This window comes from Artemia franciscana, chromosome 11 (assembly GCF_032884065.1).
Source record: "Artemia franciscana chromosome 11, ASM3288406v1, whole genome shotgun sequence".
Taxonomy (NCBI): domain Eukaryota; kingdom Metazoa; phylum Arthropoda; class Branchiopoda; order Anostraca; family Artemiidae; genus Artemia; species Artemia franciscana.
The window spans coordinates 1,080,206-1,107,985 of NC_088873.1; the positions used below are offsets into that span (position 1 = coordinate 1,080,206).

The 27,780-nt window shown below is 34.4% G+C and overlaps 1 protein-coding gene across 2 annotated transcripts in view; it reads right to left on the reverse strand.

The window, feature by feature from the left end:
* Nucleotides 1-27,780, reverse strand: part of LOC136032659 (uncharacterized) — a 68,127-nt gene that overhangs the window by 10,464 nt on the left and 29,883 nt on the right. For both annotated transcript variants that reach the window (XM_065712945.1, XM_065712946.1), the window contains exon 4: nt 21,283-21,422. In XM_065712945.1, the coding sequence (XP_065569017.1) occupies nt 21,283-21,422 (140 nt within the window). The remainder of the gene's footprint in view (nt 1-21,282; nt 21,423-27,780) is intronic.

Consider the following 27,780-nt stretch of genomic DNA (forward strand, 5'->3'; position numbering starts at 1 on the left):
AAAGGGGTCGAAACTTTATATTCTATTCTGTCAGCCTGGATACCTTAGGTGTATTCCAACGTTAAACAGGGATAATTTGCTCGGCAATTGAAGACAGCTAATTGGGTTTAAACATTCAAATGGAAAGATATTTTGATGAAAGTAAAAAGGAAGATAATAAAAATAATACCAAAAGGAAAATACAAATATATTAATTAACAGTGAAATATGCTTATTCAAAGAGGGTTGAATTAAAGCGATCGTATATATAAGTTAACATTAAAAAATAGATTGGGAGAGGGGGAAGGAGCTTATGTGGTGCTGTCAACGGACCGAATACTTTTTTTTATCCATTAGGTATATTTTGAATAAACTCTTATGCATCACTTACTAGGATAAGATTTCGAGAGTTTACCAATAGCATACTCGACTTTTCTGTGTCTTTCATAGTACTTTTTTGAATAAAAACAAAAGCGGGTTACGCACTGTGATTTTATTTATTTATCTGGACTTCATTTAAATATTTATTGTCTTGCACCTATATATCTTAAATTTTAATCTATTGAACTTGATGGCACGGGTATGGTTTTCAAGGGTTATAGGTGGTGAAAGGAGAACTGAAAAATATGAGTTTAGGTTAACTTCCAAAAATCATATCAACCATGTGACACACACCATTCGTGATAAAATCGTTATACCAGCATCATGAATACCGTGTGCAGGGTTGCCACTCAATGAAAAAATCTCTATATTCTTGAAAAAATCACTAGATTACCACATGAATCACTAAATTATTGAATAGAACACATACACACATAGACACAAACACGAAAACACACACACATACGCACACACACACACACGGACACACGCACACACACACATACACACACACACACACACACACACACACACGTCTGTCTGTCACGTGTGTCTGTGTGTCTGTGTGTGTTAATAACTATTTTTTTTAACATGCACGTGTTTTAAATGATACGAAAATATGGCTCGTTAATACTCCGTTTTTCGACTATATAAAACATTACTAATTTCATAATGAAAATAAATTCTATTATTATTCTAGGTTAGTCTAGCAGAGTTGTCACCACCAACTCAGGGGGCATGCAACCTTTTTGTGGGTATGGAGAATCCACCACTAAAATTTCAGGATGATTACCATGTGGACTCATCCTCCATTAACAACTAGCTAGAATTTTATGACAAACTATTGAAAGATTTTTTTGGAGGGGTGAGTTGAGATAATGTATTTTATAATAATCACCTTAATGACATATCCTCTGATAACAACGACTAAGACCCAGAGTGAATTAACAAATTTTTGAAAGAATGTTTAGGAGATGCAAATTTGACTTCCTTCACTATATGAATGGACATTCCCCCAGCTCAACCAATTACCGTTGAAGAATAGGGTATAACAGGGGATGATGATGCTTGGCTTGACCAACTCAGTCCCAATACTAATAAAATATTGGAAGCTGTATATGGAGAGGCAAATGAAACTCCCCTCAATGTTTCAACGGAGAGGTCAGATAATAGTCTTACTCAGCCAAGTGCATTTCCACGGGGTTTTGGATGTCGATTTTGTTCAACCAGATGCCTGCGAAGAGCAGGGTTTGTCAGAGGATGATTTTGGATCGACTGGCCAGCTCGGCCGAATAAACATAACATTTGGGAGATTACTCTAGAGAGGTGATTGCAACTCCTTCAGTATATCAATGGATATTACCTAATCTCAGACAAGTACCTTGAAGAGGGATGTGTACCAGAGAATAATTTTTCTTTGGCAGACCGTCTCAGTCCAGATAATGTCTAAGATATGCTGAGTGAACTTGGAGATTTCACCCGAGAGTTGAACCTACTTATAGACATTGACATTGAAACAGGACAGAGTGGTATTGGTGTAATAGGGGAAAGCTCTGCAACGTCCACTGTATTATAAGAATTTTATTTGTCAAACTCTGCCTTGCAAAATATAATGTTTGTACGGCTGCGTTTCAGGATCTGTTTAATACACTGATGTCGGGGGATATTATCACAGATCCCATGGGCAGAGTACACTCCTGTATAGGCATGATTCAATCCCTTCTTGAATGACATATTTGAGAATGGGGAGAGAGAGACATTATAAAAGTATCCATTGTAAAAATTGTTATATTTAAATGAAAATTCGGGTGATTTATATTCTGACTATTTACAAACTGAAATGATAACAATTCACTCACACTTGGAAAATTTTGAAGGTGTGCTTATGGAGTGGGAAGATAGTATTTTCACAAAACTGAATAACTATAATGAGAGGGGAGTGGTTTTATTTATTGGAAATTTAAATGTAAAAATTTGTATATTTAAGAACATTTTGTTTGAAGATACGGGATTTGGAGAGTGCTATAGTTTTAAATTATAATTCAGGATCAGAGGGATGTAAAGGTCTACAACGAATTTATTTCCGTACATGGCTTCAGTGTTTCAAGTATACATTTCTTATAGCTGCCCACAAACCCCGGAAAGAGAATGCTACTAAGACAAAGTTGGGCAAATTTACACTTAATGGAGATAGGAAGGGGCAGAGTTTCCTAAAGTAGATTTCAGTTGTCTAAATGGTCAATATCCAGTAACACTTATGGAGACAAATACTTTTTAGTGGGATAATGAACATTTAAAAATTGTACTGTTTTACAATATAGTACAAAATTTTAGAAGAGTGAGCACAGTAATAAAAAGGGGATGCTATATCCAGTGAGAGCCCCGTACATTGAATCAGTGAAGCACTGGTTATTGCTTCTTTATGCGACTACTCAGAACCAGTTTCAGTTAGTCATTTTAATCCAATAGCAGATATTAGTCAGGTTTTGGGAGAGAGAAAAATTTTTGGGGTGTATGCTATTATGATCCAACAAGTCTTCCTCAATTTCTTAGTGAATTAAAGCTAAAGCATCATATGAGACACTGTTAACGTCATGGGTATGTGGAAAAGTTTTGTAGTGACAAGGCAATGTTACGTTTCAAGAACCTTCAAAATTAACTCTTAAAGAGTGACAAGATCATCTTAGACTGCGGAGCCAAACTCACCGATGTGTGTGATCCATCAATCTTAAATCGTGCTCAAGAACGTAAACCTATTGCGGTCTCTTACACCCATGCCCACAGAGACTTGTATAATACTATGCTATTGGTAGAGGTATTTGAGACACTGGGTGGGGAAAATTGTATGCGCACAACCATGATTTCACTTATTAAAACAGCAAATAAGGCGAATTCACGGTTGTGCAACGTTAATCACCCAATAACTCTGTCACCCGAGGACAGTTTCGCCATTAAAATTAACATATGTGTTGGGTTTGTAAGAAGAACATTGTTGAGGGTAGTGAGGGAATATCAGTCTGCGACCATGACCATTTAAGCAATCCAATTTAATCCAGAAGGAGTAACTTTCGTGGACTGGCTCATACATCATGTAATTTAAAAGGTAGACAATAATGATTAAAGCCTGTTCAAATTCACAATTTCAATTATGATTCAAAATTCATTTTAACAGCGACGGCACGTTTTCAGAAAGGTGAAGTTTGCAGATGGTGCATGGGTAGTTGGTTCTTGTAATATAATACCAAAATCATCTGAAAAGCTGCTAGTATTAGATCTTCTATGGAGAACGATAGATAATGGTAATATGTGCTTTAATAAAGTCCTTTTTTAGGTTCCTATAGTTTTTTCCCCTAAATCACTGAGTCAGTTGATTCAAGTACTGAAAGTGACAACTTTAATACTTTCCCCCTCCTTAATCAGTGTTATTCCAGATGATGAAATATATGACATATAACGTGTAAAGGCATATACCCGTATGAATAATAAAGCTCCATCCCGAGGCTACGTGAGGAAAAATTGCCGCCCATCGAAGCGTTTTATGATTATCTTCACGATCGTCAATGCACCACTGCCGACTACAAATCTGCTATAACGTTTTGGGCAAAGTGAGGGTGTAAAAAGTGGAGGATAATTCGAAAATGCACTTGTCAAGTGATGTATTGACGTTATTGGATATTTTGTATATGAACACGGACAAAATCTATCAGGAATTTGGGTTGGATCAACTCCTCATTTGCTGATGGATTTAATTCTACAAATCAGTTGTAAAAAATAGGTCTATTGACCCGCGTAAATCAGCATCTATTTGTAGAGATATTAATGAGGGTAGGGTATTCTTTCCGTGGGGATCGTACCTTAGAAACTGATCCAGCTGGACATAGCACCGGTGAAAAGTCAGGTGCAGTTTTTCTAGGTGTGAATTCCCTTTATCCGTCGACAATATCTCACTACTATTTTTCATGTACTAATTAACAATGGCTTGACAATCCTTGTTCTCGAGATTTCCCCGACGTTACTACCGTTTAGGGGAATGGAAGGCAGGGATGGTTGTTTGAAATTGATGGTGAAATACTGTTGGAACTTCATGACTTGGTAAACTATTTTGTTTTTCAATGCATAAACAGACTATTGATGGCGGAATTTTTGAGTCCATTTTATTTATCATTGGTAGATGATGGGGTTGTGCACTGGACAATTTCAAAAAAAAATATCGCTGACCTTGATCCAAAACAATATATCGTTGGTCTTCATGTTCCTTTGCGATGGATTGTAGCCAACGGCTTCATGGTAACAAGAATTCATAGAGCCGTCGAATTTGATCAAAAGCCATACCATTTATGTGCCATAACTTATTTGATCATAAACCATAAAACCTTTATTGAGACTTTTGTCAGTAAATGTTCAGAAGTGAAAACAAAGGATGAAAAAGAAATCTACAAACTCATTTTAAATTCAGCCTTCGGTAAAATGTGTAAGATTGTCCGCGATAGGAATTCGATGTAACGCTGTAACCAGCCCAAAAGAATGGGCTCTAATCATAGCCGATCCCAGCTTCACATCATTCAGTATCGCAGACTCCAATATGTTTCTCTCACATTGGAAGCAAAATGTAATTTAAGTACAAATATTTCTGGTGGTAACCCAATTACAGAAATCTAAGAATCTCATGTTGTCATTTTTACAATGTTTGTAAGCTCCAATGGCCGAGGGAGGGGGAAGGTCAAATATGTTATGGAGACACTGATTCACCCCTGTTAAAAATTAAAGCTGATAATTTATTTTATTATTTGTAAAATGGTAAGTACATTACTTCTCGAATGGACTTACCAAATGGGATGATTCCATTTATCCGGAGCTAGTGATGCACCAAGCCCCAAATCAATTATTATTGCTAAAACCTGAGACAGGAAGCAACTTGACATCCTGTGGTGTAATTTCAGGTCCGAAAGTGTACTGTGCATAAACGCACAATAAATATATAAATCAAGTCTGCAAGGGGTGTGTACACACTATTATTTCGATATGAGTGTTTAAAGAAACTGTTTGGAAAGTAGTTTAGTTCCAAGAACTAAAGTCATGGCAATTCATTCTTTAAAATTTAAAAATTACACAGTCAGGGTAGAAAAAACTGCCGTATCAGCCATATCGGACAAATTCTATGTACGTGAGGGTAGTGTGAAGGTACTACCCCATGGGCATTACCGTAGTTCAGATCGAAAAAAATGTGTAGAGTTTATAAAACATCTCGGTTTGGAGAAACTAACTTAAAATCATTAGTAATAGGTTGGTGGTGGGAAGATTTTTTATCAATATGTTCCATGTGTATGCATCGCATAATTATTTTATTTTCAATGTATTTTTATATATCTTTAAAATAAAAGAAAACATTCTTTAAGATTGTTTTCGCCACCACGCCCACTTCCATCCCAGGATGGGGGGGATTCAGCCTTTGTCCGGCCACCGGCAGCGGTCACCTCACCCTACCGGGGGAAAGACTTTTTTCTTAGTGTATTTGTGATATTTTTCTGTTGATTAAAAATGTTTTATAAATGAAAATAAGTGTTTTTTAAAATGTGATTTTATTGTACCGATGAAAGATGTTGTATATTTATTGTGAAATAAAACAAGTGTTTTTAAACTGTGATACTTATGTGTTGATTAAAATATATTGCGTATTTATTGTAAAAATAGAAGAGAATATTTATTTTTCTAAATTCTTGTTGTTGTTCTTGAACATGGTACTAGGACTGATAGGGAAGTTGTTTATTCATTTTACAACTACAGTTTACAGCTAGTTATACGGCAACGGCAACAATATGTATCTATTTAAAACACCCTTCAGACTTTTCTTTGTGGTCCACCAATGTCGGGCAAAACAACACTTTTAACAAAATTAATTGAAAATTGCAATAAAATATTTTTAGAAAAACAGAAGGAACCTACTGGTGCAACAGTGTTTGGCAAAAGTCATAAGATAAAATAAAAGCTATTGCACCAGCCACAAAATTCATGCTGGGACTTGATCTGTCCAAAATTATGGGACCAAATCCATGATTGATTATTGATGATTATTGATTATTGATCACAGAAAATGCTACAATTTTTTACTGCCCGCTCACGTAATGAACAGATTCCCATAACACTAGTTCTATACAATCTTTTTTTTTTCAAGCCAATGTATGAGAACATCTGACTTGCATTCTACCTACTATATCACTTACAGGGTTTTTCGTGATTCTAGTTCTCCGAAAACTCTCAATAAACAATTAATTTATCTCGATGCTCCAAAATTTCTACTTTCAGCATATAGTCAGGCAACATATAAACCCTATAGTTACATTCTATTGGATCTCAACCAGAAAACACCCAAGAATCTGCGTCGCAGAAATTTTTGACAACGAAATTAGCGTATACCTTCCAGCGAACATAAAAAAGGTCATTAGTTCTCATTTTGACACTGAAGAAGCTACATGAAAATAGACATTTATTCTCCGTTCTAAGCAGCTCAAAACCGGCACTTAGGAAAACCATACTCAAATTTAGTATTGACCAAGAATTCTTCAATAACGTACCTGGACTTTGTTTAAACTTGACCGAAGGGAATATTCAATTGCCAGAAATAGCTAAGCAACAGACAAAGCAACATTGTTCCATTTTATTTGCCCTGGCTTGCAAAAAGAAAGGAAAAGATTTTAAAAGGAAACGTCTTCTCCAAACATGTGGTAGCTTTTTTCCACTTTTACTACCAATAATTTCAGGACTTTAAATTGTAGGGGTTTTTTAGTTCCCAGGATGATCCTATCGATGTAGTTCATAAACTATCTTGTCATGTCGTTGGATTCTGTGAGACTTTTCTTACAGACCTGACTCCTCAGGTTGTTTTTCCTGGATATCAATTTATTTTTAAAAACCGATTGACTAGGCACCAAGGTGGTTTAGCAGTATTAGTTAAAGAAGGAATCTCTTTTCGACGCATTGCAAAGCTGGAAGGTTCTCATGAGGAAATGCTTCTTGAAGTAATGGTGAATGAAATTAGTCTTTAAAAAAGAGATGTTTTTTGCGTAGTATACCAACCGCCTTCTTTTCCATTCAAGTTTTTCCTCTCTAAGCCCCATGATTTTTCGCATCAGCCCCATTTGCAAAGTAAAGATGTTATCCTTTCCGGAGATTTCAATATTCCGGACCTTCTAGAAGCTTCAAATGAATCTTCTGTTGAGTTATTGTCTTCTTGCTTTTCTGCGTATCTGCTTCCTACTTGCCTGATACCTACAAGAATTTCACCTAGTTCTGCTTTTCTCATTGATAATATTTTTACATCTTTACCAATTCAAGCAAATTTTGCTGTTTCAAACAGTTCGTGGTAACGAACTGTAGTAAGGAGCGACCCGGCTCAATAGTAACCAAAACTCTAAAAAATGGAATTTTGATACCAATACCTACATCAAAAGAATTGCACTTTAATGCTGATTTTAAATATATAAGTTTCATCAAGTTTAATCTTACTCATCAAAAGTTACGAGCCTGAGAAAATTTGCGTTATTTTAGAAAATAGGGGGAAACGCCCCCTAGAAGTCATAGAATCTTAACGAAAATCACACCATCAGATTCAACGTATCAGAGAACCCTACTGTAGAGGTTTCCAGCTCCTATCTACAAAAATGTGGAATTTTGTATTTTTTGCCAGAAGGCAGATCACGGGTGCGTGTTTATTTGTTTTTTTTTTTGTTGTTTTTTTCCCCCAGGTGTGATCGTATCGACCCAGTTGTCCTAGAATGTTGCAAGAGGGCTCATTCTAACGGAAATGAAAAGTTCTAGTGCCCTTTTTAAGTGACCAAAAAATTGGAGGGCGCCTAGGCCCCCTCCCATGCTAATTATTTTACCAAAGTCAACGGATCAAAATTCTGAGATAGCCATTTTATTCAACGTAGTCAAACAAACCTTATAACTATGTCTTTGGGGACGACTTACTCCCCCACAGTCCCCGTGGGAGGGGCAACAAGTTACAAACTTTGACCAGTGCTTACATATAGTAATGGCTATTGGGAAGTGTAGAGACGTTTTCAGGAGGACTTTTTTGGTTGGGGGGAGGGGTTGAGAAGAGGGGGATATGCTGGGGGAACTTTCCATCGATAATTTGTCATGGGGGAAGAAAATCTCCATGAAGGGAGCGCAGGATTTACTAGCATTATTTAAAAAAACAATGAAAAAATAAATATGAAAAAGTTCTTTCAGCTGGAAGTAAGGAACAGCATTAAAACTTAAAACAAACAGAAATTATTACCCATATGAGGGGCTCACCTCCTCCTAATACCTTGCTCTTTACGCTAAAGTATTTTTAGTAATTTCAACTATTTATTCTACGGCTTTTGTGATTCAGGGGTCATTCTTAATGAACTGGGACAAAATTTAAGCTTTAGTGTAAAGAGCGAGGTACTGACGAGGGGGCGAACCCCCTCATATATGTAATAAAAATATAAGAATACAAAAGTTCTTTACGTAAGCTAATTTATAAGTTACGTAAATCTTTTACTAATAAAAAGATTCGTAAAAAATTAAAAGTTCTAGTTGAATTTTTAATTAAGCAAAAAATCGGAGGGCAACTAGGCTTCCTCCCCCGCTCTTTTTTTCTCAAAATCATTCAATCAAAATTATGAGAAAGCCATTTAGCAAAAAAAAATGCAAATTTCGTTTTAATTATTCCTCTGCGGAGAGCCAAAATCAAAACATGCATTGATTCAAAAATGTTCAGAAATTAAATAAAAAAACTAGTTTTTTTAACTGAAAGTAAGGAGCGAAATTAAAACTTAAAACGAACAGAAATTACTTCGTATATGAAAGAGGCTGCTTCCTCATCAACGCCCCGCTCTTTACGCTAAAGTTTTTTACTGTTTTAAAAAGACGAATTGAGAGGAAGAGTCAAACTTTAGCGTAAAGAGCGGGGCGTTGATGAGGAAGCAGCCTATTTCATATACGAAGTAATTTCTGTTCGTTTTGAGTTTTAATGTCGCTCCTTACTTTCAGTTAAAAAAAACTTGTTTTTTTTATTTAATTAAGTGATATATCGGATCATTTCCTGCTGGTTTCAGATTTAGCTTTTACTTATAAATACCACCTGTAAGTAAGGAACGTCAAGGACGGTTAATAAATAAAATAACATTAAAGCACCTGAATAAAAGCCTTGGACTATTGAATTGGCAGGAGGTAATAATCCACGGAGGATACAGATATGGCAACTGATAATTTTCTAAGAAATTTCAATTGCTGCCATGATTCTAGTTGCACATTTGTTACGATTAAAATTTGCAGAGAAAAATTTCCTATAATGCCATGGATAACGTCTGGAATTATCAGTTAAGAAAAAAAAATCAGTTATTTAAAAAGCAGTTAAAGAATCCAACTTATTATAATATTAAAAATTTTAGAATTTTCAAAAATAAATTAACCACACTGATACGTTTGTCGAAACAATTGTATTATAAAAAGTCTTTCGAAGAAGCTCAAAATTCTCCTCACAAAACGTGGTCTTTAATTAATTCTTTTATAAAAAAAAGAAAGTAAGTCTAATTTTCCTGAAGCTATTATTTTAGAGTATGGTTCGACTACTAATAAATCGGAGAAAGTGGCTGATATTTTGAATACTTATTTTGCTAAAATAGGAGAGAAAATTGTTTCATCAGTCATAGAACCAGTTTGATTCACGTAGTAATAAACATTTTTCTTCATACCTTCCATCTCCTCAAAGTAATTCAATTTTTCTCGGGCCTAAATCTCGGTCTGAAATAACAAAAATAGTGTGTGATCTAAACCAAGGTAATTCAGCGGGAATTGACGGGACTAGTTCTAAAATTTTCAGTTAAAACTGGAGTTTTCCCATCTGCTTTAAAAGAAGCGCGGATAGTTCCGCTTCACAAAGGTGACTCTCCTGAAAATCCATCAAATTACCGCCCTATTTCTATTTTGTCAGCATTTTCTAAAATACTTGAGAAGGCAATTTATAAGAGGTTTTATGACTTTCTTAAATCGTCTAATTTCTTCACAAATTCCCAGTTTGGTTTCCGGTCTGGACACAACACTGAACATGCTATCGTTGCTCTCATCCAATATATTCATGAATTCTTAGATAGAGGTGAAATTCCAGCAACAATATATTTAGATTTTAAAAAGCATTCGATACAATAACTGTCCTAGGTCCTCTGCTTTTTTTAATTTATATAAATGATTTTCACCGCGCTTTTACATCCCCGTGTCTCAACACACATTTTGCTGATGATACGGCAGTTTCAATTTCTGAAAAGAATGACGAGAAGTTGGAGGCAAAACTGAATACTGCATTTTCTAATGTTCTTGATTGGTGTTCTTCAAATTTTATTGCTTTGAATGTATCAAAAACTAATTTCATAATTCATAAAGTCAAATAAAGTCAAATATCTGCCCTCGTATTACCCGAGTTACTTCTTCAAAGTATCTATTATAAATATTTCGGGTGAAAATGATAAAGTACCTTGGACTTGTGATTGACGAAAGCTTATCTTTTAAAACACACATTCAAAATCTACGCTTAAAGATTAATGCGAAGGTTGAAGCTTTGTTTGCCCTACTCTGCTTTACGAAGTATTTATTTTGCTCTGATTCAGACTAGTATTAATTATTTTTCTCTAGTATATTTATCTACATCTAAAGCCATATTAAACCAATACAGATTTTACAAAATAAAGCCCTAAGAATCCTTAAACTTTCTATTCCATCACCTATTAAGCTTCCAAATAAGTCTTCTACAGCATCTTTATATACTTATCTAGATATGCTTCCAGCTTCTCAACAATTTGCTTTTGGAGCAATTCTTTTCAAAATCAATTATAACATTAAGAAATTACCGCCATATTACCTCCACCAAAGTTTGTTCTCCCAATCACAAGATTTACATAATTATAACACTCGACAAAAAAAGAGTATCTACATTGACAAGCACAATACTGAGAGATCTAAATTCGCTCCGTTTGTGTCAATAGATCGGTGCTGGGATGCTCACAATGCTCTTATTGATAAATTTTCCTCTACCCATTTAATAAAAAGGAAACTTAAATTTCATTTAGTTCAGGATTGTTTTTAATTAAGTATCTTTTTAGTAAGGCAAAGTTATTTGTATGATTCGTTGCTCTGGGTGATTATGGGCCTCTCAGCTATCTTCCAGTATTAATTTATATTTAATAATATTGAAATTTTTAATTTCTTCAATAGCATTGAAAGATCCTGGGCTAGCTGCTACTTTCATATTATTGTTGTGTTATTGTATTTTTGCCGTCATGTTTATCTTTGTATTGTAGTGTATGTTGTTATTGTATCTTTGTTTAGGCCTAGTTTTTCGAGCTTGTCTCCCAATGGGCCTATGTATATATATATATATATATATATATATATATATATATATATATATATATATATATATATATATATATATATATATATATATGTATGTGTGATTAATAAATAAATGAACTTGAACTTGAGGGCAATCTTAGTAAATGTATTAATTGCAAGAATATTCTCGATGATAAGAAACTAATTTGCTTCAAGATGCACTTCGACGAGTGGACAAACGTAAACCCTATCATGTGAGACTGGTCAAATGAAGTGTCATTGAAAAAAAGGAAACATCCGTTCAAGGTTAACAACAGCACAATCAAAGGAGGAAGATTCAATACTTTCGAGTGTTGGAGACCTACTGCAACACTCATATTATAAACAAAGTAAAATAGTTTTAAAATTTCTCATGGAAAGTGAACGCATTCAAGTTAATAGTAAAGGAAAAGGAATTATAATTCAAGGGTTAAGTTATAATCTAGTTGATTTAATATATGATACGGTCACAAATCGTAAAGTACTTTTATCATTTGACAATTATCTATACAACTTTTTAAACACAATTAACTTTCCTAAAAGTCTTATCACCAAGAAGTAAATTGTAAGAAAATTAAAGGATTTTAGCACGTTAAAAGCAGAAGAAGAAGATTTTAAATCAATCTTGGAATATACTAGCACACCCACCGTTAATACTAGTAGTAGAAAAAAAATGATTTGATGGCACTAGTGGTGGTGAGACCAAAGCAAAGACGTGTTGATATCACAATCAGCACCCACCGCTAGTACGCAAAAGGGTAGAGGACATCCCAATACGTGTTTGTGTTCAAAATAGTTAAAGTTTTGGAACGTTTTTGTGAAAATATGGGAATTTGTGAAGTCTAAGTTCTCCCATCATACTTTCTAAAGTCACGGGAGAAAAAGTATTTCCAAGAGGGTATCTACAAAATGAACCAAGTTATACTCTACAATGAAATCATTGGGTTCATAGTAATCATTACCGAAAAACTAAAGCCCTTTCCCCATTGTATATAGTGCAAGAAGATTTTTAAACTCCAGAGGAGATTCAAAGGCGTCACAATACACCCTACAAACATATGCTACTTGCAATCAATGTCTTTAGTCGCTATGTATATGCTGCTCCATTGCGGACAAAGAGAGGTGTTGAAGTTACTAAGGCTGTAGAAAGTTTTCTTGAGCAAGATTGGTATAGAAAAATTAGCGGATTTGTTATTCCACATGTAGAGAACGTATTGTTGAATTATAATACAATACTGTATCATAGTCATAATCCTATAAAGGTTGCATTGGCGGAATGGTTGATAAGAACTATTCTATTTGAAGATATTGTACATTGAAAAGTTCTGCTGCTTTTATTCTATATTAAGATGAAATTGCGCAAATTTAGAATCATTACCCCCATCGATGTCAGTGCAATGTTAGCCCTCATGAAATTCATTGAGGAGATCATGATAAACTTGACACTTTTCTTAAACAATAATCCTGTTAAAAGTTATGACGAAAAAGTTCAATGTTGGTAATACTGTTTGAATTAATACAAATACTAAAATTTTTGAAAAGGGGAATTACTTCCCCTTTGGACTTTGGGGTCCTCTGGACTTTTTAAAGCGTCAAAAATCCCAGACATCGTCTACGAGACACCAAAGATAATAAAAATAATAAAATAAACATAAAATGCATAACAAAAAGACACTTTTAAAACAATGAAATAACAAGCCAGACTTGTCTCAAAATTGCATCAAAGTTATATTAGTGGAGGAAAGACGCAGGAAAAAATGGTGAAATACCGGGGAAAGTGGAACAGAATTTTTATTTTAAACCAAAATGTTAAAAATAATCAGAATAATTAAGCAAAAAATCCCAGTGGTCCAGAGATACAAATTAAGTGAATAGTGAAAAAATTCCTTTTCGATACCACATTTGGTAATACGTATTTTATTTGAGACAAAATGATCCTTTAGCCACAAGAATCCGTCAAAAGATTTCTGCACTTCCCCACCCCCTGTTCCATGAATTAGAAAATTTATACCGGGTTAAAGAAAACTGGATTTATAACGCCAGATGCGGAATCTTCATACTTGATTTGATAGAAAACGACCACATAAACCCAAAAATACGTCCAATAGAAATTCTAATTTTCCGCCTCATTTTTTCCCTTCAAGTGGTGTTTCAAGTAGTTTTACAAAGAGGATTCGGGGGAATATTTTTGTGTGATTGCGCTGCTTTTTTCTGAATATTTTTGTATAAAAGAGTAAATCCTGTTATAATTTCCCCGAAGTCAAACCGTAATTTTCCTTCACTACGTCCTCTCTTACAATACAAATGTCACTGGAATACTGAAAAGTTTGGTAATATGTTTGTCAAGTACAGATTTTTCTTGCTCAGGACAGTCGATCTGTAGTATCACATTTTTCCAGAACCGTATTTCAATTATGTAATGATAGTCACAGAGGAAATTTTCAAAATCCAGAACAGATTTTAAGTTAATACCTCATTACTAGTAACAATCGGTAAGGTAACTCCTTAGTCCAGTCTGGCGAAAATTTACTTGTGAAAATTAAAATTGACTACAGCTAATTTTGCCTACTTGGATCTGATACCGGCCAAAACTTGGTCGATGATGAGTGATAACAAGCTTCTAAAGTCAGTATTGTATGATATTAATTAAAAAAATTATTCCAAAAAAAAAGTTTTCAAGGAAAAGTAAATAGCTGTATTGACCAAAGACAAGCAGAATTAAATTAAAACAATAACTGAAACTTAAAATGAACCAAACTCAATGAGAAAATAAGACCCACAACTAATGTAGATTAGAATGAATTATCAAGTCAAAGGTAAATGAGCAGAAATATCTGCGAACAGGAGTAGGGTTAGTACCCCCATAGATTTTTAAAGAAAAGAGCGTCGTTTGCAATTTGCTGAAAAAAGTTTTCATTTTGAGCTATGTGTTTTTATTTGTCATAACATCAAGAAAAAAGAAACAAAATAACCATAATACCCAAGATTACTGAAAAAATTTATCTGTGTTTTTTTTTTTAACTGAATACTGAACCATTTGGATTCATATCTTTAATTGACGAAAAGCCTAGATATACTAAACAGATCTATGAAATTGCAACTGAAGTCAGTTTTTTGGTGTTCCAAAGTCGACTTTTAAAATTATAGCTTTTTGGTTAGAAAAAAAAAACTTTAAAAAATTGTGAATCCTTGTATTTTTTTTTGTCATTAGTTGTTTATTAGTAGTCTGTATCCACTCACTCACTGAGAGAGAGACAAAGAGAGAAAGAGTGCTTGTCTTTGGTCTGCGAACAGGAGTAGGGTTAGTACCCCCATAGATTTTTAAAGAAAAGAGCGTCGTTTGCAATTTGCTGAAAACAGTTTTCATTTTGAGCTATGTGTTTTTATTTGTCATAACATCAAGAAAAAAGAAACAAAATAACCATAATACCCAAGATTACTGAAAAAATTTATCTGTGTTTTTTTTTTTAACTGAATACTGAACCATTTGGATTCATATCTTTAATTGACGAAAAGCCTAGATATACTAAACAGATCTATGAAATTGCAACTGAAGTCAGTTTTTTGGTGTTCCAAAGTCGACTTTTAAAATTATAGCTTTTTGGTTAGAAAAAAAAAACTTTAAAAAATTGTGAATCCTTGTATTTTTTTTTGTCATTAGTTGTTTATTAGTAGTCTGTATCCACTCACTCACTGAGAGAGAGACAAAGAGAGAAAGAGTGCTTGTCTTTGGTCTGCGAACAGGAGTAGGGTTAGTACCCCCATAGATTTTTAAAGAAAAGAGCGTCGTTTGCAATTTGCTGAAAACAGTTTTCATTTTGAGCTATGTGTTTTTATTTGTCATAACATCAAGAAAAAAGAAACAAAATAACCATAATACCCAAGATTACTGAAAAAATTTATTAAAGTAGATTAACTGTTTAATATAAAATCTCATCCATTCATGGAAGTCTGAGCGATTTTGTTGCTATAAAAGAGACAAACTTTTAAATAGATTCTAAATATTAGTACTCGACCCGTCTTATGTTTAGTGCAGCTTTTTACTTTTCTTTGAAAAGCTTCTTTTTTTGGAAAATATTTTTTGTAATTTATTTCTGTTCATTACATTTTTCATTGCTTAATAAAAGAAATATTTGCGAAGTTGTTTTTCGGTTTTACTGCTTGAGACGTAAATATTTGGGGTTGCTATTTACATGTTGGAAAAAAAATGCAGTAAACTTTAATAACAGTTCTACTATTGAGCTTTAGATGTATAGGTAGGGGAAACTTTACAAAAAAGAATGAATGGAAAATGGCATGAATGGCTTAAAATTCTCGAAAAGTGAAACGCGAATACATGGGCGGATAATAGATAGACTTATCTATTAACAAATTAACTATAATGAGCTCAAAATTTGTTTTGGAAAACATTTTTTGTAATTAATTTCTGTTCATTTTTCATTGACATTTTTTTATTCCTTAATAAAAGGAATATTTGTGAAGTTATTTTTCGGTTTTACTGCTCGAGACTTAAATATTTGGGGTTGCTATTTACATGTTGGAAAAAAATACAGTAAACTTTAATGACAGTTGTACTATTGAGCTTTAGATGTATAGGTAGGGGAAACTTTACAAAAAAGAATGAATGGAAAATGGCATGAATGGCTTAAAATTCTCGAAAAGTGAAACGCGAATACATGGGCAGATAATAGATAGACTTATCTATTAACAAATTAACTATAATGAGCTCAAAATTTGTTTTGGAAAACATTTTTTGTAATTAATTTCTGTTCATTTTTCATTGACATTTTTTTATTCCTTAATAAAAGGAATATTTGTGAAGTTGTTTTTCGGTTTTACTGCTCGAGACTTAAATATTTGGGGTTGATATTTACATGTTGGAAAAAAATACAGTAAACTTTAATGACAGTTGTACTATTGAGCTTTAGATGTATAGGTAGGGGAAACTTTACAAAAAAGAATGAATGGAAAATGGCATGAATGGCTTAAAATTCTCGAAAAGTGAAACGCGAATACATGGGCGGATAATAGATAGACTTATCTATTAACAAATTAACTATAATGAGCTCAAAATTTGTTTTGGAAAACATTTTTTGTAATTAATTTCTGTTCACTTTTCATTGACATTTTTTTATTCCTTAATAAAAGGAATATTTGTGAAGTTGTTTTTCGGTTTTACTGCTCGAGACTTAAATATTTGGGGTTGCTATTTACATGTTGGAAAAAAATACAGTAAACTTTAATGACAGTTGTACTATTGAGCTTTAGATGTACGGGTTGGGGATACATTACTAAAAAGAATGAATGGAAAATCTTTGCAATTGTTTCCCCTTTTTTAGGGCTGAAGCACTACTAACCCCAATAACCTTGAATATTGGCAAATTGTCATTGACCATTTAGTTATAAGCATCTGATTGTGTTTTATCTTGTTTTAACTACTTGTTAATTTAAATAAATATATTTTGAGCTCATTTATTAAAAAGATTTCTGATTTATTTTGCTTTTTTATATAATTAAAAATAGAACATAAAGGATCAATGCAACCGAATTTTGTTTTCGATTAAGGTTTCTTTGGTTCTGAAGCTGTAATTTAGGTGTATTCTTTGCCTATTTGCCAGTCGTCTTCTTTAAACAAAAATATGTCTCATTAGGGATCAATACAAGTACATAAGGTCACCTTGAACCCCCGTCCCGCCACTTAAAAATTTCGCTTTTAACGAGGGAAAACAAACACCAAATTTTTACACCAACGCCACATTATAGTTTTATGGGTAAGTAGATCAATATTTATTGTGCGTGTCAGTAAATTTTCTCCTTTCCTTATTGGAATCTCGCCTTTCAATATTGAACTCCTGAAATAAATTCAAGAGCCCTTTAAGTTAAGTGAAAAGCAATTTTCAGGAAAGAAGGGGGATCATGTTAGTAGTTTAATGCACTACGAGCTGTAGTTACTGAGATAAGGACTTCGAAAATACTTTGAAAATAACAGCGCAAATTAACAAAAGTGATTAAGTTTGAAAGCTTTGAGAGTAAAAGGTCTGTTTGTAGTTGATTCAATAGCGGGCTCTATTAGAGGAATTACTGGCTGGCTTAGTATTTACGGCGACGATGGAAATATTTTGGTTTGATATTGAGTTTATATGTTATTCAAATGAAAAACTCAAATATCATGCTGCATGTCAAACACGTCAAATGACACACCATTGCAAAATCTATAATTCAGTTTGTATGATTTAATGATCAGAAATGCTCAGAAATTTGTACGTATATGAGGGGGGTTCGTCCCCTCATTGCGCTAAAGTTCAAATTTTGTTCCAATTTTTCAAATATGACCCCTGAATACAAAGGATTTAATTAGAGTATATAGCTCTTATGAAAGCACTAAAAAGACTTTAGCGTAAAGAGCGAGGTATTGACGAGGGGGCAAAACCCCTCAGATACGTAATAATTTCTGTTCGTCTTAAGTTTTAATGTTGTTCCTTACTTTCAGTCGAAAAAACTTGTTTTTCTTATTTAACCTCTGGTCTTTTTTCAAATAATATTAGGAAATCCCGCGCCCCCCTCATGGAAAATTACCTTCCCACATGAAAAATTCCTCAATGGAAAGATCCTCCCACGTAGCTATCTTTCCCCCGCCCCCATCTGAAAAAATCCCACCTAAAAAGTCTGTATAGTTCCCAATAGCCAATACTATATGCAAACAATGGGCAAAGTTCACACCTCGAAGCCCTTCCCTCGAGGATTGTGGAGGATGAAGTCATCCTCAAAGACATAGTCATTGAATTTTCTGACTATGCTGAACAAAGTCTCAAAATGTTGGATCAGGTGACATTGGGAAAAAAGAGCATGGGAGGAACCTAGTTGACCTCTTATTTTTTGGTCACATAAGAACGGCACAGAACTTTGAATTTCCGTTCGAATGAACCCTCTTACGATATTTTAGGAAAACTAGGTCGATACGGACACCCCTGGGAAGAAAAAACAAATAATCACACATCCGTGATCTTTCTTCTTGCAAAAAATAAATTCTACATTTTGCAGATTGAAACCTCTACAGTAGGGTTCTCTGATAAGCTGAATGTGACGATGTGATTTTCATTAAGATTCTATGATTTTTTTTGTTTTGTTTCCCCCTTTTTTCGAAAACAAGGCAAATATTCTCAGGTTTGTAACTTTTAATGGGTAAGACTAAACTTGATGGTACTTAATATATTTGAAATCACCATTAAAATTCATTCTTTTTGTGTATCTATTGGTACCAAAATTCCGATTTTAGAGTTTCAGTTACTATTGAGCCGGGTCGCTCCTTACTTGCAGTTCTTTACCTTGAACTGTTTGAAACCTTGGAATCGAAGCTTGCTAATTTCGAGGTCCAAAGGCATTTAAAGTCGGGAGAGCAGATTGCTCACTTTGACGCCCTTTAAAACAAATAAATAAAATAAAACGCATGATTTTATATCGCTGTGTATAAGATATAGTAGCCATTCATACTTTATATCAAAAAATAATGTTCAATTCTTTGACTTTGTTTCTTAAGGAAGCTGGGGTGTGGAGATATTACACTAAAAGTGGTTTGTCCCCTTTTCCTTCTATGTATACCAATTACTTTTGTTTTACTAGAATAACGGCTTAGTAATTAATGATTGTTTATATAAAGTCACTATCATGTCATCTTCATGACTTCATCTATTTCCTTTAGTACCAAAATCAGTCATCGTCATCCCCGCTTTTAGATACCTCTTAGGCGCCAAAGTTAATAAACTGCTGCGCCAACTTAGGTTCGAAGAAGCCTAACCCTTTTACCAAACAACCAAATTTAGCTTTTACCGACAAAAGTTTTTACACAAACAGAAATGAACCTGTATTTGTGGAGGTGTCCTCCCTTGACCTTTATCTTAAATTTTATCTTTATCTTATTTATCTTTATCCCAAATTCTCCAAGCGTAACTACTTTAACACAAGGACAATGGGTTCTGGGTATGAGTTATTTTTCACAATAATTAATGAATGAAAGGGTTTAATTATGCACCATTGCTACAAATAATAAAATTTTCAGTTCAAAAAATTTTGAAAAGCAATCAGTAAAAAAAACTCTTGTTATTACCCACTAACTATAACTGCTAAGACTTTAGCGAAAACAGGGGATTTCTCCCCTGTTACAGGGGAGATATCCCTCCCCTGTAATATAGGGGAGGGATATATCTGTAATATATCCCTCCATACATACAGGGCCATTTCGGTTCATCTTAAAGTTTAATGTTGCCGCTTATTTTCGATTGACAAAAAAGAAATTTATTTATGTAAAGGAACTTGAAACATCTGATATAGTCTTCCTGGAAAGTTTAAATTAGACTGTAAAATTTGCATCACTAGCTCTTCCCTTTAATATTTCACCTTATTTCTAAATTATGAAAATTTTTATACGATATAAGCTTTTAAGGAGCAATTTTAAATTAACTAATTATACATGTCAAATAATTAGTATTAAAAGATATCGTTAGTGCATGTTTTTGCAATGAAAACTTTGTTTTTTAGAGTTTCGATTTCTTCTGGCAATGATTGTTCTTTATTGACAAATTGTTATTACAGACTATTTGGCCCAGGGATCTCTTAAATTTCACAAATCACCCCTTCAGCCCCCATTTTCCAAATTCAAGCTGTATAACAATGTTTCAACAATGAAAATCAAGTTAAAAATTCACAGGAAATTTTGAAAACTAAATATTTTTTTCAAACAGGTGATCGGTACTATTAAATATCAATCTCTAGTTTGTTATTTTTTAAACTGATATCCCCACCCTCCGTTTCTTTATGTCTTGGTCAAAATAGCATCTGATAAGGTGAATTTTGAGAAATGACAAATAAGCACCGATTGGATCTCTTCTTCACATTCTTCCACGAATTTATGTTCAAGCTGTATCAAGATTATAAAAAAAACTTATGCTGTATCAATGCATTTTCGAAAAAAAGAAACTCATTTTGAAACCCAAATAAGAATAGGAGCAGGGAAGGAATGAGACCAATTGAACTAGTATGCTTCATTTTAAAAGGGGGAGGCCTATAACTGCCTCTTTAATATAATTTATCACAAAAGAATTCTTTGAATTGATTCCCAGAACCTGAACTACTTTAGTAAATAAATTAACAATACAAAAGAAATTAACATACCTATTTGGAAGTCAGGATCGCCACAAGGGACAGGGAATAGGCCTATGTACAATGAATATAATAAAAGAAATAAACATAATTATTTGGGAGTCAGGATCGTCACGAGAGAAAGAAAATTCGTTTAAACTCATTTAAATTCTTATGTGTGTCAACTTGACAAAAAGTGTCACATAGTACCTTTTAAATATCTATTGTTACCAGAATCTAATTTAGCTCCCTGACAACCAGGATTATCCCAGTGAAAAGCAAATGTGATTTTATCCCCTTTAGCTTGTTATAAATATTCCTATAATAAAAATACGTCACGTGACAGCTTTTGGATTACAGTAGACCCTTTGGATATGAGGAACCACTTACCTCTTTGAAAATCAGCATCGTCACAAAGGAACGCAAACGTATTTCTAGCTCCCTCCACTTGCTTTTGTAAGCTTTGACGCTGTCGCTTGGTCATGCATTCTGTTGCAGCATCCACACATGTCATTCCTTTTTTAAAGGCACTAAAAAAAACTTCTCTTTAGGTCTAAAATAACAAAAAAAACTTATTAGATAGGATTAAAGTTGCCATCAATCCATGGCTAATTGGAGAAAAAGCAAAGACAGTCTGAGTGAGAGGCGAAGCTGGCATAAGCTTTTTTCAGAATTGTATAGGAATGATGTCATTTAAATTGTTGATATAAAGTCTATCATCAATCCATCCTAGGGCAGAACTAAGGTAGATAGTCATAGAATTAAGGGATGATCAAGATTTTTGGGTTTCTAGCCCCTCCACTTGCTTTTGTAAGCTTTGACGCTGTCGCTTGGTCATGCAGTCTGCTGCAGCATCCACACATGTCATTCCTTTTTTAAAGGCACTAAAAAAAAAAACTTCTCTTTAGGTCTAAAATAACAAAAAAAAACTTATTAGATAGGATTAAAGTTGCCATCAATCCATGGCTAATTGGAGAAAAAGCAAAGACAGTCTGAGTGAGAGGCGAAGCTGGCATAAGCTTTTTTCAGAATTATATAGGAATGATGTCATTTAAATTGTTGATATAAAGTCTATCATCAATCCATCCTAGGGCAGAACTAAGGTAGATAGTCATAGAATTAAGGGATGATCAAGATTTTTGGGTTTCTAGCCCCTCCACTTGCTTTTGTAAGCTTTAACGCTGTCGCTTGGTCATGCATTCTGTTGCAGCATCCACACATGTCATTCCTTTTTTAAAGGCACTAAAAAAAAACTTCTCTTTAGGTCTAAAATAACAAAAAAAAAACTTATTAGATAGGATTAAAGTTGCCATCAATCCATGGCTAATTGGAGAAAAAGCAAAGACAGTCTGAGTGAGAGGCGAAGCTGGCATAAGCTTTTTTCAGAATTGTATAGGAATGATGTCATTTAAATTGTTGATATGAAGTCTATCATCGATCCATCCTAGGGCAGAACTAAGGTAGATAGTCATAGAATTAAGGGATGATCAAGATTTTTGGGTTTCTAGCCCCTCCACTTGCTTTTGTAAGCTTTGACGCTGTCGCTTGGTCATGCATTCTGCTGCAGCATCCACACATGTCATTCCTTTTTTAAAGGCACTAAAAAAAAAAACTTATTAGATAGGATTAAAGTGCCATCAATCCATGGCTAATTGGAGAAAAAGCAAAGACAGTCTGAGTGAGAGGCGAAGCTGGCATAAGCTTTTTTCAGAATTGTATAGGAATGATGTCATTTAAATTGTTTATATAAAGTCTATCATCAATCCATCCTAGGGCAGAACTAAGGTAGATAGTCATAGAATTAAGGGATGATCAAGATTTTTGGGTTTCTAGCCCCTCCACTTGCTTTTGTAAGCTTTGACGCTGTCGCTTGGTCATGCATTCTGCTGCAGCATCCACACATGTCATTCCTTTTTTAAAGGCACTAAAAAAAAAATTATTAGATAGGATTAAAGTGCCATCAATCCATGGCTAATTGGAGAAAAAGCAAAGACAGTCTGAGTGAGAGGCGAAGCTGGCATAAGCTTTTTTCAGAATTGTATAGGAATGATGTCATTTAAATTGTTGATATGAAGTCTATCATCGATCCATCCTAGGGCAGAACTAAGGTAGATAGTCATAGAATTAAGGGATGATCAAGATTTTTGGGTTTCTAGCCCCTCCACTTGCTTTTGTAAGCTTTGACGCTGTCGCTTGGTCATGCATTCTGTTGCAGCATCCACACATGTCATTCCTTTTTTAAAGGCACTAAAAAAAGGAAAAAAAAACTTCTCTTGGAGTTTAAAATGAGTAAGCTTGCTATATAGGAGGGAAAAACATCTCAAAAATCTAAAAATAAAATTTGAGGATGAACTGATATGGTAAAAATTTTAAATGTGTTTTGTTTTCATGATAAAACCTATATATCCTTATTTGTTTAAAATTTTAAGATATTAGTACCACTGAGATGAGGGGAAGGAAAATTAAAAAAATGAAGAGGAAGTCAAATGCCAAACAAACACTGAGTAATAACAGTGACAGACAGCGAGGCCGATGATTCCAGGGCTTATTTAGAAGATTATGTAACGGAAATATTATGCCTAGAGGAAACCCTAGACGTTTAAAGCAATGTTTTCATTTGACCTTTTACTTGTATTAAAGTTGGAAAACAAATATTTTCAAATGAACATAAGGAACCTCATTCAATTGTAAAACGAGCAAAGTTATTCCGTATATGAGGGGGCTGCACAATCCTCAACCCTCCGCTTTTTACGCTAATATGCATTTTATTGAAAACTATACACATCTTGAACAGTGTCGTTCTGTTTTTCAAAGCAACAACGACAAGTAAAAAATTAATCACTATAATAATCAAGATGACTGGAAAGAACTAACGAACAAGAACTGAATATTTGATACATTAAGATACTAGAATCTTAGAAATTTAAGGTTTTGTAATACTTCATATTTTTTAATACTGCATATCGAAAAAAAGAAAATATATGTAACATGACTCGTTTTCAGTAAAGCGCAAATGACGCAATAGGCTTCAGATTTTTATGGTTAGGGGAGGGGGAAGCCGAAAATAGCCAAACTTCTGTTTGCAGTAAGTTTTGTTGGTTTTAAACTTGATTTGAATATACTTTCACTAGTTTTAAATTTATTGAATCATCTATATTTGTATCTATTATCCTGATTTTTATTTTAATCGTTCATTTTAATTTATGTTTGTTTTGGTTTTCATTTATTCTTTAATAGTAAATTTTGGTTATTTTGAACTTGAATTGCCGTAGAACTTCATTTCCTCTGGTATTAAGTTTATGTCAGATTATACTTAGTACAACTTAATTTTAAGGGATGAGCAAATCATGGTTTCTGTCTAATCGTTCTTGCTGAGATCTGATATTTAGCTTACGTGTTCTACTGGAGGAATAAAAAGAATAGCAAGTGTAGTTTTTTTTGTGTTTATTGACTTTTTGAAATCATTTGATTCTGTACACCGAGAGGCTATGTGGAAAATTCTCCTGGTGTATGGAACACCTCCGAAAATTGTGAATATGATTAAAGCCCTGTATGCTGCACAGGTTTGTGCAGTCCAGACGGAGAATAGGCTGTCAAAGGGGTTCCCTGTCAAGTCCGGTTAACGTCAAGGATGTTTACTATCTCCAATATTATTCGCAATATTTATAGATTTTGCGCTTCAAGCTTGCCGTAGAGGAGGCATTCAACTAAGCACCGAGCGTCAAATACACGACAGTGATTTTGCCGACGATAATGGTCTCGATGCTCACTGCCAAAAGGACATTCAACATAATCTCAATGAACTACCACTGAAAGCTGCCTCTATGGACCTGAAGATTAATTTTGATAAAACGAAAAGTATGAAAAACGGAGTCGTCACGACCTTTGCAGCTAACATTCGATACGGAGACGCTGATATAGATGAGCTGAAAGAATTTAAGTACCTCGGCAGTACAATGACCCAAGATAGGGATTGTGATAGAGAAGGATGCTACGTTTAGCGTCTGAAGGTGGAGCATTTTCACAGCTGAAGAATATTTGGAGATGTAAAAACTACTCTCAGAAGTTGAAGTTGCGATTGTTTAGGAGTAGTGTACTCTCTGTACTTTTATACGGTTGTGATTATTGGAGTCTTTCAAAGAATGCTGAGAAAAGACTACTTGGCTTCGGGAATAGTTGCCTGCGTAGAGTCTTTGCGGTACATTGGATTGATAAAGTAACGAATGCCTACATAAGGGCTGACACCGAATAACCACTGGTGACCGACGAAATCAGAATGAGAAGATGGAAGTACTGGAGACATATAACCCGCATGAGTGAAGGTCACCTCCCACACGACACATGGTGTTGAACCCTACCCGGCATTCAAAGGATTGGAAGACAACGCAGCACACTTGATCAATCCCTGGAGAAAGAGGTGATGATTCTCCAAACCATTCTGAACGAACTCGGGGCTTTGACACAAAATCGGTCAAGTTGGATGTCAACTGTGCCCCCAGGCATAGGAGGGTCTAAGTAAGTAAGTTAAGTTTAACATGGCTCTTTACTTTTCTTTGAAAACCTTCAGAAGATTGAAGATCTTATATCACTTGATTTTTTTTAATGCTGTAAATATATAAAAAAAAATTCGTCGCGCAATTCGTTTTCAGTAAATTGCAAATGGTGCAATAGGCTTTAGAATTTTATGGTAAAGGATTTACTACTACTAATAACTCACTATAGCACCAAGCCGTCTGAAGCCAGAACAGGTACGCACGCTCCTCCTCCATCCCAGTCCATTCAAAGCCTCCCTCTTTACACTCTCTAAAGAAGTTCCCATTTCCTTGAAATCTTTATTTATGAGATTCTCCCACCCCAACCACGGATGACCTGCTTTCCATTTAGCCCTAGATGGTTGGCCGAAAAGCACAATTTTTAGCAATCTGTCATCAGATTGCGTCATCAGGGCAATCTTATTCCGCAGAACTTGCCCTAGCCATTTCAATTTTTCTCTCATTATAGCCTTAGAAAGTAGGATTGAACCACACTTTCCGTGCAACCTACTTTTTGAAATATGGTCAGTCAGCCAATCCGTAGGACAACCGAACAATCCGTACAGAACGATCCGTAGGCAATTTCTCTGGAAAACATCTAGCAAATCTTCATCTGCTTTTCGGAGCGCCCATGCTTCAGAGCTATATTTGACCACTGTCATTACTATAGTTTCCAATGTTCTAATCTTAGTTTGCAGACTTATTTTCCTATTCTTCCAAACTTTTTTTAACTTTGAAAATATAAAGAGGGATAGAACACAGCCCTGCTTAACTCCTGAGTTGAAACGAAACCAGCAGATAAACTCACTTCCTACCTTAAATGCGGCAGTGTTATTCTCGTACATAGCACTAATTAATTACTTTAATGTCTTTGTCTGGTATACCATACAAGGATAAAAACCTTTGCTAAAGTTCTTCTATCAACATAATCGAACGCCTACTGATAATCTATAAAACTGAGGATCAAAGGTTTGATAACTCAGGTACTTCTCCATTATTAACCTAAGAGTGAAAATTTGGTCGACGTATCCTCTACCTTTTCTAAAACCGTACTGTTCTTCTCTAAAAACTTTGTCTACAGCATCTCTCAGTCTAAAAAGTATCATATTGCTAAGTAATATGCTACCTACAGAGACCAGAATAATGCCTCGATAATTACTACACTCACTCTTATTCTTTTCTAATGCAGGGGTTTAATTAGGTTTTTTTCTAAAATCGCTAGGTACTTCCCATTTTTCAAAAATCATATTCATAACCCTCAGTAGCTTATTTCTAACCTCAGAGCCACCATATTTAAGAAACTCATTTACCACACTATCAGCATCTGGAGCCTTATTTTTAAATTATTTTATAATATTTCGCTAATTCCTTCTCACAAAACAAATCTTCCTTCCCATCTAAGGTAGCACAAACTTTTCCGTTTTCCTCTATATCTTTTCATGCAACTCTATCTCGGTTTAGCACATTCTCAAAATGTCCTGCCCCTCTCTGTTTAAACCTTTTCTTATCACTAATTGTGGCCTTGTTTCTATCTTTAACAGGGACATGTCCAGATTGACTGATCCCTCTCAATTTATTAACATGCCAGTACAATCTGTTATGCAGTCTAGCTACATCTTCCAGATCCTTGAAAATTTTATCCATTGCCTCGACTTTATACCGCCTTAGTCAAACAGTTCGTGGTAACGAACTGTAGTAAGGAGCGATCCGGCTCAATAGTAACCAAAACTCTAAAAAATTGAATTTTGATATAAATAGCTACATCAAAAGAATCGCATTTTAATGCTGATTTTAAATATATAAGTTTCATCAAGTTTAGTCTTAGCCATCAAAAGTTACGAGTCTGAGAAAACTTACCTTATTTAGGAAAATAGGGGGAAACACCCCCTAAAAGTCGTAGGATCTTAACAAAAATGACACCATCAGATTCAGCGTATCAGAGAACCCTACTGTAGAAGTTTCAAGCTCCTATCTACAAAAATGTGGAATTTTGCATTTTTTGCCAGAAGACAAATCACGGGTGCGTGTTTATTTGTTTGTTTTTTTTTGCTTTTTTTTTGTTTTTTCCCAGGGGTCATCGTATTGAACAAGTGGTCCTAGAATGTCGCAAGAGGGCTCATTCTAACGGAAATGAAAAGTTCTAGTGCCCTTTTTAAGTGACCAAAAAAATTGGAGGGCATCTAGGCCCCCTCCCACGCTCATTTTTTCCCAAAGTCAACGGATCAAAATTTTGAGATAGCCATTTTGTTTGGCATAGTCGAAAATCTTAATAACTATGTTTTTGGGGATGACTTACTCCCCCACAGTCCCTGGGGGAGGGGTTGCAAGTTACAAACTTCAACCAGTGTTTACATAT